This window comes from Pan troglodytes, chromosome 21 (assembly GCF_028858775.2).
Source record: "Pan troglodytes isolate AG18354 chromosome 21, NHGRI_mPanTro3-v2.0_pri, whole genome shotgun sequence".
NCBI classification, from domain to species: Eukaryota; Metazoa; Chordata; class Mammalia; order Primates; family Hominidae; genus Pan; species Pan troglodytes.
In genome coordinates this window covers 27,921,892-27,935,345 of record NC_072419.2, presented here as the reverse complement: position 1 = coordinate 27,935,345, position 13,454 = coordinate 27,921,892, and the positions used below count along the sequence as shown (strand labels likewise).

The 13,454-nt window shown below is 42.6% G+C and overlaps 2 protein-coding genes across 5 annotated transcripts in view; one reads left to right on the top strand and one right to left on the bottom strand.

Annotated features, from left to right (window-relative positions):
* Positions 1 to 185: 185 nt before the first annotated feature.
* Positions 186 to 2,952, top strand: NKX2-4 (NK2 homeobox 4). The gene is made up of 2 exons (XM_525278.7): positions 186 to 796; positions 1,223 to 2,952. Exons 1-2 carry the CDS (start codon positions 355 to 357, stop codon positions 1,843 to 1,845), a joined length of 1,065 nt encoding a protein of 354 aa, XP_525278.3. The 5' UTR covers positions 186 to 354; the 3' UTR covers positions 1,846 to 2,952.
* Positions 2,953 to 7,933: 4,981 nt separating this feature from the next.
* The window catches only part of XRN2 (5'-3' exoribonuclease 2), an 86,719-nt gene continuing 81,198 nt past the window's right edge, over positions 7,934 to 13,454 (bottom strand). For all 4 annotated transcript variants that reach the window (XM_514546.6, XM_054674615.2, XM_016937545.2 and 1 more), the window contains 2 exons: positions 10,762 to 10,900; positions 7,934 to 8,487 (listed from right to left, as the gene is read on the bottom strand). In XM_514546.6, coding sequence (XP_514546.2) covers positions 8,422 to 8,487; positions 10,762 to 10,900 — 205 coding nt within the window. In that variant the 3' untranslated portion in view covers positions 7,934 to 8,421. The remainder of the gene's footprint in view (positions 8,488 to 10,761; positions 10,901 to 13,454) is intronic.

The following is a 13,454-nucleotide window of genomic DNA, read 5'->3' as shown; positions in this document are numbered from 1 at the left end:
CGAAGGATGGGAAAAGCAAAGATGGGAAAAGCAACGGGGAGTGATCTTTCCAAGAAACACCCAACTGCCCCTTTTACCTTTTTTGCCTCCATTATGGGGCGGGGGTTGGGGGGGCGAGAGAAAAAGATGTCAATGACCATTGTTTGCTCGTTTGGGATGTTGCTCCGCCCCCCGAGTCTGTCGTAAACCTGGCGCCGGACTAAAATAAACCCCAGATCCCGCAGCCCGGGGGGCTCGCCGAGCCGCCGACTCCATCACAGGCTCAGCTGCCGCGGCCGAGGTGGCGGCGACGAGCGGCCGCCGCGTCCTGCCGGCGCGCGCCCCAGGCCCCCCTACCTGGCCGCCCGCCGAGCCATGTCGTTGAGCCCAAAGCACACGACGCCCTTCTCCGTGTCCGACATCCTGAGCCCCATCGAGGAGACCTACAAGAAGTTCAGCGGCGCCATGGACGGCGCGCCACCCGGCCTGGGGGCGCCCCTGGGGGCCGCGGCCGCCTACCGCGCGCCGCCACCTGGGCCCTCCTCGCAGGCGGCGACCGTGGCGGGCATGCAGCCTTCTCACGCCATGGCGGGTCACAACGCGGCGGCCGCGGCGGCGGCGGCGGCAGCTGCGGCGGCGGCGGCCGCCACCTACCACATGCCGCCCGGCGTCTCGCAGTTCCCGCACGGCGCCATGGGCGGCTACTGCAACGGCGGCCTGGGCAACATGGGCGAGCTGCCCGCCTACACGGACGGCATGCGGGGCGGCGCGGCCACCGGCTGGTACGGCGCCAACCCGGACCCACGCTACTCGTCAAGTGAGAGGGGCCAGGAGCGCGGGGCTGCGGGCGGCTCAGGCGTTTCCCGCCACAGCCGAGGGGCGCGGGGGCGCGGGACGGGGTGCGCGCGGCTTAGGCGGTCCTGGGGCCGAGCGGGCGCGCGGGGCGTCCTGGGACGCGGCCCGGGACGCGCGGGGTTTCTGGGGACCCTGGGCGCGCGGGAGGTCCTGGGACCTGACCGGGAACGCGCGCGGCGTCCTGGGACCCGTTGAGGGCGCGTGGTGCCCTGGGACCCGCCGAGGGCGCGCGGGGCGTGCTGGGGCCGGAGGCCGCGGCGGTCAGGGGGTCTTGGGATTCAGCGAGGGCCCGGCGGCGTCGCGGCCGCGGCGTGAAGAGAGCGGCGGCTGGACCGGCTCCCGGCGGGCCTGGAGCTCACTCGCCTTCCCCCTTGGGCCTCTTCCCCAGTCTCCAGGTTCATGGGGCCGTCGGCGGGCGTGAATGTGGCCGGCATGGGGTCGCTGACCGGCATCGCGGACGCCGCCAAGTCGCTGGGCCCGCTGCACGCGGCGGCGGCGGCAGCCGCTCCGCGAAGGAAGCGCCGCGTGCTCTTCTCGCAGGCGCAGGTCTACGAGCTGGAGCGGCGCTTCAAGCAGCAGAAGTACCTGTCGGCGCCCGAGCGCGAGCACCTGGCCAGCATGATCCACCTGACGCCCACGCAGGTCAAGATCTGGTTCCAGAACCACCGGTACAAGATGAAACGGCAGGCCAAGGACAAGGCGGCGCAGCAGCTGCAGCAGGAGGGCGGCCTGGGCCCGCCGCCGCCTCCGCCGCCGTCCCCGCGCCGCGTGGCGGTGCCTGTGCTGGTCAAGGACGGCAAGCCGTGCCAGAACGGCGCCAGCACGCCCACCCCCGGCCAGGCCGGTCCGCAGCCGCCGGCCCCGACGCCAGCACCTGAGCTGGAGGAGCTGTCGCCCAGCCCACCCGCGCTGCACGGCCCGGGGGGCGGCCTGGCGGCCCTGGACGCGGCCGCCGGGGAGTACAGCGGCGGCGTCCTGGGCGCCAACCTGCTCTATGGCAGGACGTGGTGACAGCGAGGGCGACCCGGGGCTAGGTCCTGGTGCAGCCGAAGGGTCTGCAAGAAACTGCTAGAACGGATGGGGGAGGCATGCGAAAACCGACTCGCGCGTGTAAACTGCGTTTCAAAACGAACCGGTCTCAGAGAGGAGCAGGCTGTGAACCTCTTGCTGGGGGCGGGGGACAGCGACAGCCCGGAAACCGAGTAGTGTAACATTATGCCACGAGGCTTTGAGGTGGTGATTTTCTCCTCCTAGAAGTTCTTAAATGACGCGAAAAGGTGGAGAAGTTCACACGGCATTCTTAACTACAGCTCTCAAAGTTGGAAACTTTGTTGGCGTTTGTAACTATAAAAATCAACCCAGCTTTAACAATGAGTCCTTTTTGAAGTGGAATTTATCTTGGGAGATTAATTTTCGAAGGGCCCCCTAAGTGCAATTTCATTAATGTTTGATTGAAAGTAAATTGAATTGTAGCTCAAGGTGGATCATACACATAGCAACATTATTGCAGAGGAATTATTGCCATTTAGGTAATAGAGCAATGGAATCAAAATAAAATACTGATTATATGGATTGATGGAGCTTTTTAAATTTAATGCTGATTTCAAAATGTTTTGATGATTATTTGGCAAGTGAGTGTTTGTATGTTACCCTAAAAGAGGATTTTCCCCCCTAAGATGCAGCTCACCATAAGAAAAAAAGGTTGTATACTATTTGTATATGAAATCTGGTCTCCCAACATCAACTGAGAAAATAAATAACCCTATCCTTCTGTAAACATGGTATTTACTCTCTTTGAGGTATTTTCTTGTCTGAATTTGAATACCTTGATAAAGTACTAGAACAAACAAGTAAAATTTCTAAAATTGACATCAATTAATCTATATTCAAAGCATGACAAGAAGAAAGGTGATTTATTGAATTGTAATCAAGATATAAGGAATAAGTAACTACAACATAATTTTTCCACCATATTTAGAACTTAGGAGTTGCGCTGGTTTTGTTGGTGTTTTATTGTACAAATAATGTATTTACTCTTTAATATGCCGATTTATATTTCCTATGTTTCAAATGGATATTTAAATATAACTTAAAAGAAACAAGTTCTTTTTTCTAAAAGTCAAGTGGTCATTTCTTTTTCATTAAGTTTATACATGGCTTGGTGTGTTTTTAAAATACTAGTTGTCATGATGTGACAACACAGCTCAGTTTACTCATAAATGACTGGTAGTGGACGAAAAATACTAAAAGCTGAAGATTTGTGCTTATAAATAATTAATGAAAATTAAAGAAATAACATGGATAAAGCATGATTTGCAAATGATCAAAACAAATAGTTACCGGAGACCCTAAACCTCTTCTACATTTGAGATTTTAGAATTACAGCTTGGGGCTGAAACATTGTGTTTCACTTCATTGTTAGAACATTTTTCTGAATGTGCAACATGAATTCATAAGAAGGTGTTTTAGAAGTTAAACTTGCACTTTTTCTAGACTCTTGTATAGTAATTTTTTAAAACTCCAGTTTCTTTCACAGAGGGAAAAAAAAAAACACTAAAGAAGCAAGGGAATCACCCTTTATCAAGGGGCCGTAAAAGAATTTTTAGAAAATGAGATCTAATTTTTAAAACATTTTATGTAAGAACAAATAATCTGAGCAGACAAAGTTGTAAGAAAACGCTACAGTACACCCACAGGAAATTCTCTCAACTTGGGTTTTTTTTGGCATATTAATGGAATGACTTTAGAAATGTTAACTAAGCTAGCAAATCTATTATTGATGTGCCAAATTTCAAAATGTTTGTTTATATTAGTTTGATTTCCTCACAATAGTACCATAATTGTGAAATTTTACTTGTAGAAAACGTTCTAAAAGCCCACATGGTTGGCAGTGTTTTTTGTTACAGTCCAATACCTACAAAAACAATAATAGCTTATAGTCCAAGGGCTCCGGGTAACATATTTAAAGAAAATGAGTCTTCATGAACAGTTTATTTCTGGAACAAAAATCCTTTAGACTAAAGAAGTGCACTTCTTTAAGAAATATGTCACATTAAGAAGAAACAACTTTTATATACAATATTTTCTGAAAGTGTATTTTGTGTGGGCATATCTTATTCCTTTCAGTATTCCTTTAAAGAGTAAAAAACTCCAAGCCAGAAATAATTGCTGCAAAGGGCTTAACATTCTATACCCAGAGACTGACTGACTGTATGTGTGCATATCCTGAAATTAGGGAAAGGTTTGATTTTTGAAGCTTAAAATAGAAATGTTTTTACCATAGAATCCCACCTTCTGATTAATGCAAAACGAGCTGTTTTCTTCTTTTTGCAATTAGTGCTTTGCAGATCTTTTATAAAAATACAAATGGCCAGACTAGGTGAAACTCATTAACTGAAGAGGAGGATAAGTGTCTCCACAACTGAGAGGGAGGACTGGCGCAGGGTCTGAGTGGAACAAAGGCCCCTCAAAGTTTGGCAGAGGCCACAGCAAACCTGTTTCAAAAATGCTTACTCAGCAGATGTGACCTTTTCCTAAATGTTTTTGGGTTTTACAACAATCTAACTTACCTTTTCCAATTGAGGCACGGAAACCAAAAGCCAGAGTCAAAGTTGCAGAGAGGAACGGAGGGATTGCAGGTACTTTTCTGTAATCTGTGTTGGGATATATTGAAGTGCTGTGTGTGCGAGTGTGTGCAGTTTTGAAGGACACAAGAAGGGTGTTTTGTATATGGAAGGATGGGGGTGTAACCCAGTTGTCTTCTATTTAAGTCTTTGCCTAGAACTAAAACCTAATGGTCAGAACAAGTAGTCAGACTTCTATCAACACAGATGTTGTGTTCAATCTCCATTCGGCTAGCGACTGTTTACTTTCAATTTAAAGCAAATCAGAGACTCAATCCTGTTCACTAAATGCAAGCATCTTCCATAGACTTGCTTTGTTAACTCCATTGAATACTGATGATTTTAAAAGACTTTTTAGAATAAATTTGTGAGCCATAATTATATAAAGACCTATCAATTGGATTTTTAGATGTGAATTTGTGCTGAAGAGAAAATAATGCATTATGTGATGGCAACACAAATTGCAGACACAGTTCAAAGCATGGATAATACTCCCTCACTGCTTACCATAACACTAATGTGTGGATGAAACCCTGTATGTTAATTGAGTACAGTTTTTTGAAACACTATTACTTATTATCCTGCAACCCAGTGAGACAGAGAACGATGATACATTTTTAAAAATATAAATACCCTTTCACTACTAGTGAGATTTGGTGAACATCTGGGGAAGTTTCAAAGAAGATGCCTAGACTGGGGAACTGCATTCACATCCCATCAGGAATTTGCGCTCTCCAGTAAGTATTGAGATAACTTTGTGATTTCAGGATCACTTTTGTTTTTATTATTTTTAACTTTAGAGGTAATGGAAGTTTCTGGGAGAGGTGGGTTTGGTTTGGTTTTTGCTTTAGAATGTTTACTTGCAATTCAATGAAATGCCTTTCGTTTTTCGAAATTCCATGTAACCTTCAGTAATTGTTTAGGTGACTTCTAAAAAAGTTTAACTAGGAACTAGGAACATTGCCTAAATTTAAGTTGTGCAAACTATTTTGCAGTAGTGAACAGCTGTATTCCTATTTCATACACATCAATTCAAGCCTGTTCTCTTTTGGCCCTCATTCCATAAATAAGGCGTGGAGAAACAAGCCACAGGAGGATTCTGCTTTACTGAGTGGAGGGGACATCCATCGAGAATGGGCCGTTTGCTAGTTCATTCGTTTGGTGACTTTTTCCTGATGGGAAATAGCAGAGCAGTGGATCACTAGGAATAGAGTCTGGCGAGATCGCAGCTCCAGGATCCTTTCGGGGTGGGCAGGAGGCGTCAGTCAGTGGGACGGAGCCAGATCGAGAAATTGGGGACTCTAAGTTGACTCTTCAGGGAATGTCTAGATTTTAGATTTCTAAGCATAGCAAAATTCGGTTACTTTCACACTTGGAACTTAAAACGGCAGCCTCGGAAGGAAGACCATTTCTGGTATTCTACAGCTCTGCTGCTTGCAGGGAGTTGAGATGCAGCGGCAGGTTGAGAAGCTGCGGCGCCGCGGACGAGGAAGGAGGGTGAGCCCGAGGGTAGAGGAAGGGGCTTTCCGCGCCCATCCTGTGCGTGCGGCCGGCTCGCGGGGCTCCCGGGAGGGCCAGCCGCGGGGTCTGCGGGCTGGGCCGGGCGACTAGCGAGCCGCAGGGGAGACCCAGGCGCCGGGCGCGTGCCCCACGTGCACCGAGGGCCCGGCGCTTCCCGACCCCGCTGGGAGAAAGTTGAGCCAAGCACCTAGGACCTGAGCTCTGAGTAGCACGCGGGGCCCGGGCGCCGCCACCATCCCGCCCCCGGCTGCGAGGTCACGGCGCCCGGGCCCTTCAGTTCGGTCCAGGCGCGCCCAGCAAAGGAGTGCAGGGACCCCGGCCTCACCCGGCCCGTTCCTGGCATCCCACGTCATCGTACGAAAATTAACCTATCGCTCATTACACCCAATTTGCCTTTGTAACGCTAAATGGCAATCTAATACCAGTTTGTAGACGGCTTTGTACATTAACATACATTACCCCATTTGATCTTTAAAGGGAAGACAACTGCTCATTACGGGCCCTTAGCCCCAGAGTAGTCAGGCTGTTTCCAGGTTCTAAGATTTTTGTTTAACAGGGGACCCTGAAAAAATGTGCCGTTTAAAGAGAATATAATTGCGTACAAGTAACTACTTAAAATTGGCCCAACGAATTTATTTTTACATCAGAATTTGGAGGAGATATTTACAGCTTTAAACATTAAAGCTCTGAAAAGCATTTTGCTGATTGAAATGGGCAGGGCATTTTCCTGGAAGATTCAAACGCGGAACCAAGTTGGAAAGAGATGAAGACTAAGGATGGAGAGGAAGAAGCAAGGGTGAGGTCACGGAGCAGGGCCTGAAGCCGGCTCAGCGAGGGAACACCTGCCAGTTCTGCAGAGGAAATCTGCCGTCATCAGTTTCTCCATCAGGCCTTTTGCTCAGATGTCTTCCAAACAGTGCTTTAAACATTCAGTCAAAAACTGAGTTAGTCTCAGGACAGCTTAAAACTAAGCCAAAACTAAAGGTCTGAGAATATAAAGAGTGGAATTGTGGGTTTTGACTATGAACTATGAACAGTAAAACATTTATAAGCTCCTTTGGAATATGCAATGCTTTACTGAGATGGCTGTCTACATTTTTAATATTTGGGAGATAAACTTACAGAGAAATTTAATAGAAGGCATTATCACTTGAATGTTGAGCGAAGGCAATTATGTAAGGGTTGGGTTGGTAATTCCTGATGGAGAGACTCTTTGTCTCAACAATAAAGGATCCTGCTCTGGTCACCCATCATTAGCAATGAACTCAATAGCTACAAAATACCTTCCTATTCAAGGTTGAGGTGAGATTTTTTTTTTCCCACAGACTAAGTTTAACAAGCGTGCTTCAGTTGAATATTAAAGCAAAAATATCCTAAGTCAGGAGGTCAAAGAGAAGCTTTACCTCACAATCTTGGGCTAGGAGGGAAAAACTGAAACAAAGCAATAGTCTCTGTATGTGTGTCTAAATATGTTTTGGCAATCAAATGAAAATGCATATGTAAGTGCTGTATGTGAACTCCAAACACACATTTAAGCAATTTATGGTGTACTTAGTAGCAAGGAAAAACATGAGTACAAATTGCAATCTAATGACATACAAAAATATGCTAAGGAGCATAGACTATTTGGCCATTAATTAAAATTGTCAACTTGAAGATTTAAAACAAGTCCTTAAAACTGGAGAAGTCTACATTAAATTTGTAAAAATGTAATTTATCTCACAAAGATTTTTGAGTTAGCCAGATCAGTCACTGACATAATACAACAAAGTTAAAGCTTTTGTTATGTCTTGCTGACCCTATCTTTTAAAATCTACTTCTTCATTGACTTCTTTGTCCTTTGGTTTGGACATCTGATTATAGAAATAGTTTTCTGCAAAAGTTAATTTTAAAAAACCACACTTGGTCAAGATTTTCAAAGTTGAAATACTGCAAAATAACAAGAACACAAAACAGAGTTTTAAAAGTTTAACTTTATTTTTTTTACTAAAGTTCAGAAATTTCTGTAAGACAAGTACATTAATGAAATGTTTCCAAAGAAATACTGAACAATATATACTCTAGTTTGCTGAGGTTCCAGCTCAAGAGTTCAAACCTAATTCTTGTGCAATAAAAATCAGCATGGATCTTAGATGATCTAGAATACACTGTGTTTTGAAATCCACAGCTGGTTTCATTTTTAACCATTATGAAAAACCAGTACTCCTATTCCATCAAATGTGTTTTATAAGCAATAATAAATTCAGATCCACTGTATTATGCAACATACATCTTTGGAAAGCAACATAAACAGTGAGATCAGATCAGTAGAAATATACACAGTTAAAAGAAATACACAAAGTACTGTAGTTTTATTAAAAACTACTACTTGAGAAAGAAATCTTTCCACAAATAGCATAAAACTGTAGAATGATGAAAGGATTTGGGAAAGCTTTACAAAAGCTTAATTCCAATTGTATCTTCCTGAGGGTGGTGGCAAAGGGTATTTCCTTCCTTCTCTGGGATATCCCTGAAAATAAACAAAAGAAAGAGTTTATTTTCTGGACCGATACTCCTGCAAGTCAGTTAACTTTAAACCTCTATGGAAAAACACATCATAAGGAAACTGAGTATGTGTTAAAGGTACAGCACATGGAAAGGCCCCATAAAAGGTGCTTTGATCCAGAGCTTTAATACAGACTTGTTGCAAAGTTGGAGGCTAGCACAAATGCTATTACTGAAAAATAAACCAAAAAACCTTAACAATCACAAATGCACACAAATAACTAAAGTGTTCTGTGTAAACAACATGTACAGACAGTGGTTCTCAATTTTCTCACTGTCCTAGCAGTAGTAATTCAAGTTACTTTTTGGTAAGATACCCACATCAATTTAGACTTATTACACAAGGAAAGTAACTTTGCTTTAACCAAGGCAAGAGCTTGCTAAGTCAGTTAAGGCCAAATGAGCAATTGATTTTAGGGATTTTTTATTTAGCAACAAATAGTAGGGCTTTAAATGATATATTAAGGTTATTACACAATCCATTAGCCGTGACCTTTATAACATATCCTAGTATGTTTGCAAATAACATTTCTGTATAACAAAAGATAAACCTGACACCTCTTCATTATAAGTCCTTTTCTAGGCCTCTAGGGTTTTGAAATGGAACCCCCTCCCACCTCATTTTGCCACCCAGAGAGCACTTCAGTACTTTAAACATGAACATGTGCAGACTCAAGGCCAGAATGCAGGCTAAGGCCTTGTTTGGTCATATAAAACTTTACTAAAAATACAATGAAGTAATGATTCTATGTTTTTAACAACAAACTTCTGCAATTTAATAGTGCTTCAACAATTGTGATTTAATAAAAAGTATCTCCCTGGCAAAGAGACTGAGAAAGAAGAAATGTTATTTTCAAAAAGTCCTAAAAGAATAATAAATTTACCAATTGGTTTATATCTTCTAAGTAAATAAGAATTTTACCTCCTGTAACAGCAGAGAGTTCCTTTAAAAGGAAGATCTCCAAAGGAGAGAGGAAAATGGATGAACTGGGGTCACCAGTCTAGGCAGCCAGCTACCAGTTCTCCTGCTCAACCGTGTGGGGTTTTCAGGGTTTCAGTTCCTGACTTGGAAAATGAGGTGACTAGACTACACATTCTCCAAGGTTTCTTCCAGTTACAAATATGTCCTCACTTCAAAAATGCTCATCACTGAAACGGTCTAGTGCCATCTAACCATAGTAACATAAAGAGCTTTAGTTCACTGATACGATTTTTAGAGGTCCTGGGCTGAAAGAATTCAAAGCAAAATTCGATAAACTGATTTAAATAAACTGTAACAAAATACTCTCAGAAGAAATTAACTATTTGCAATTAAGGTGATTATCTTCTTGTAAGGTGGAGATACTTGTAAGAATACATCAAAAAACATACAAAATATGTTCCTTAGCTGTGAGAAGAGAGGTCTTACTAATTAATATGTGAAGCACTGCAAAAGGCCTGGAGGCAACACCAGGTAAGCAATTTAAAAACCACTTCACATCACTGCAGGTGCCAAACTCCATACACATTACTCTGAATCATAGCATTCTAATCTTGTTCTCTAGTAAGGATTCCATTAAGAGCATGTAAATACTGGCCAGGGTGTCAAATTGCTGGAGGAAATTATGTCAAATAGACCTCAGTCTTAAATGCTGCTAAAACTGGATGCTGTAAAGAGAAGGACATGAAGCTTACATATACTAAATTTGTCTAGGAATTATGATAGTCATTCAGTGATACAGCTGCTTACATTGAAAAGAAAAATATGTGGAAGATTATCAAGCAGAAATTTCTTTTATGAGGAGGGATATCAGATGAATCAAGGCAGGAGACTTCTAAAATGACAACATTTTAAAATGACTTCTAAAAGACAACAGCTGAAAAAGCAGACTTACTTTCCAGCTTCCAGAAAATCATCACCCATTAAGAGGGATCTAGGTTCTATTGAAGAACAATATCCTTAAAGGAAAAACAATGTGTTTTGGTGACTGACTATATTTGGACTAATTATCACTGACTGCTATGATTTAAAGGGCTTTTGGGTTAGAAATTCTTTGGCATCTTCAAGGTATATAACCTATTTAGTGAAGCAGGTACTCAACCCATATACATTTTTAATGACAGACCCAAGTTCAGCCAAGCTACTCCAAGCTACTCTATCAGTGTCTTCTCCAGAAATGTTGGTAAGAAAATACGGAGTCCTGTGAGGCTTGTTGAAATATAAAGTGAGCAGTACACTTTTCATCCCACAACCATTTACCTGTCTCCCTCCACGATCATCTCGTCTGGGTGGATACCCACCAGGCCCAGCTAGCATCTGGTACTGGTTTGGCTGGAAGGCTGCATTCTGGGTTTGCAGCATCCGGTTCCATGGGAGCAGAGGTTCAGCCCCAACGCCTCTGTAGGAAAGTACCAGTTTTACATCAGAAGCCACACCTATTATACAGCACAAAGCCTAAAATCGGCAGGTATCATCTCGAAATTTTAGTACAATCCAATTTACCTGGATTTATCATATGGGATACAGAGTATCAGAATGGCCTTTGTGTCCCTTATATCCAGTATAATCTAACATGTTTCATGAAGCATCAGCATTTATTACAATGGATGTTTAAACTCAACTGAGAAGTTCTGACTTTTAAAAGTTATTTTGTTCATTTTCAATTGGGAAGTTTCCTTTTTAGTCACTTAAAGATGTAGACCCAAGATCACCAAGATGGCTACATTTAAGATGCTATCCAAAGAGTAAACATGTACAAGACAGGAGAAATGAGGCTTTATTTTCAAAAATGTCCAGACTCGTTCTTGGATCCATTCTTTCTACTTAATTGCAGGTTGCAAATGAATTCTTACTGCTGAGTATTTTGAATCCAGGGTAGGAGACTTGGCTGTTTTTTCCCATCCATTATTCTGTTCAATATGTCAGAAGGTCTGATTGGGAGGAAACCTTTTCAAGTTCTATTGATGCAGCTTTCAATTGACCACGGTGACCTAGCAACATGAGCACTAATTGGCATGGGCTGACTGGCATTTGGTGTACAGTTTACATGGGAACACAGATTCAACGGCTATTATAACCCAGTTTGCTGTCGCAGATTACTAGTCGAAAGAAATGTTTTAATTGTCTTCAAGTGACTATTTTAACTTTGCAGATGCAAAGCAACAGGTATAATGTACTAAATCATAACTTAATTAAAAACTGTCACACAAACAATGTAGCAAGGATATACCTTCTAAAGGCAATCACCATTTAAGACTTTACTTTCTCCTTAAGGCACTTTCCATAACTTCTATTTTATGGAAGGCACTACAAAGAATAAACAGAGGCAAATGCTCCAGTATATTTGAACATCAGAAGCTTTGGGGCCACTGACCATGTTAGGAGGAATTCAATAAAACTTTAAATTCACTGAAGTGCTGACTAGCTGGTAATCAGTTATAACCATATCAGCATAAGAATTTCACTTCCGAGGTCTTAGGGGAAAAAAGCCCGGCGCTGGGCTCATTGGGTAAAGCATTCTTCTCACAGCTATTCAAGCCTGAATCCATCCTCTCTACCCCCACTCTCCTCCCTTCACTTGGAGCTTGCCTTCTTTTTATTAAAACAACACCAGAGATAATTATTTTTGTGTGATGGTTTGAAGAGATGTACTGCTCTCTAAAGAACTCTAGAAAGGCTAAAGTTTTTCTTTACAGTTGGTAGCTGAAACCAGAGCTCTAATAACAATGTGTTATAAGTAATTCAGAATACAATTAAAAATAAGTTTTTATCTCAGAAAGAAAATGCATATGGCTAGGGCTTTTAATTATTTTTCAGGATAATTACTAGCACAAATATATTTTAGCAAGAATGTCTCCATCTGTTTTAGCAAGAAGAGCTCCGTGTGCAGAGATAGGAATGGTCTCTTCCAGTCTCTGCAGGAGTGAAGGGCTAAACTAAGGTTTGTGCTGTAACCAAAGTCTCATCAAAACTGGGCCAATTAATGCAAAACCCACGGGCTAAAAATACAATTCACATCTTAACTGTGATCAGTTTTTCTTTTGAGTCTTACAATAATAAAATTCAATTGAGTTTTAGAAAGATCTGCTGGCATAAATAATATACATTATAAATGCAATTCAAAACTATTTTATGTTCCAAAAACAGGTTAAGAACAAAGCCACAGTTTAAAAACGCAAAGTTCTTTTTGTTTGAATTGATTACTTATAATGTTTTTGACAAATATAATTTTTATGAAAAAAATCAGTAATTAAAATTAAACAGAAGAACAAAGCAAGGATGTCATGTACTACCTTCTTCTGACTTTTATGACAGAAAGGCCTTTATTTTCAACAAGTTTATCATATGTCTAGACTAATTATATACTTTGCAAATACTTACAAAACTAAAAATTTGCCTAGGAAATTATGTTTTAAAATCTGGGATAGAAGCACAGAAATTGACATATCCTAAATTCTAAAAATTAGCAATTAGGCCAGGCACAGTAACTCAGCCTGTAATCCCGGCACTCCAGGAGGCCGAGGCAGGCAGATCACTTCAGCCCAGGAGTTTGAGACCAGCCTAGGCAACATGGGAAAACCCCATCTCTACTAAAAATACAAAAATCAGCCAGGCATGGTGGTGTGGGAGCCTGTAGTCCCAGCTACTTGGAAGGCTGAAGCATCAGAATCACTTGAACCTGGATGGCAGAAGCTGCACTGAGCCAAGATCATGACATTACACTCCAGCCTGGGTGACAGAGTGAGACCTTGTCTCAATCAATAAATCAATAAAAGAAGTTAATAAATAAGGCAACTTATTTGAGCCATTTGGCATCGTAGATAGGAACAATTTTTTTAAGTTTCCAAATTATTTTGGAAAGTTACTGGAGATGTGAACTACTACCAATTTGAATATTTTAAATGTATGCATATGGTAAAATCGGAGTTTTATTTAAAAGATTTTTCATGATT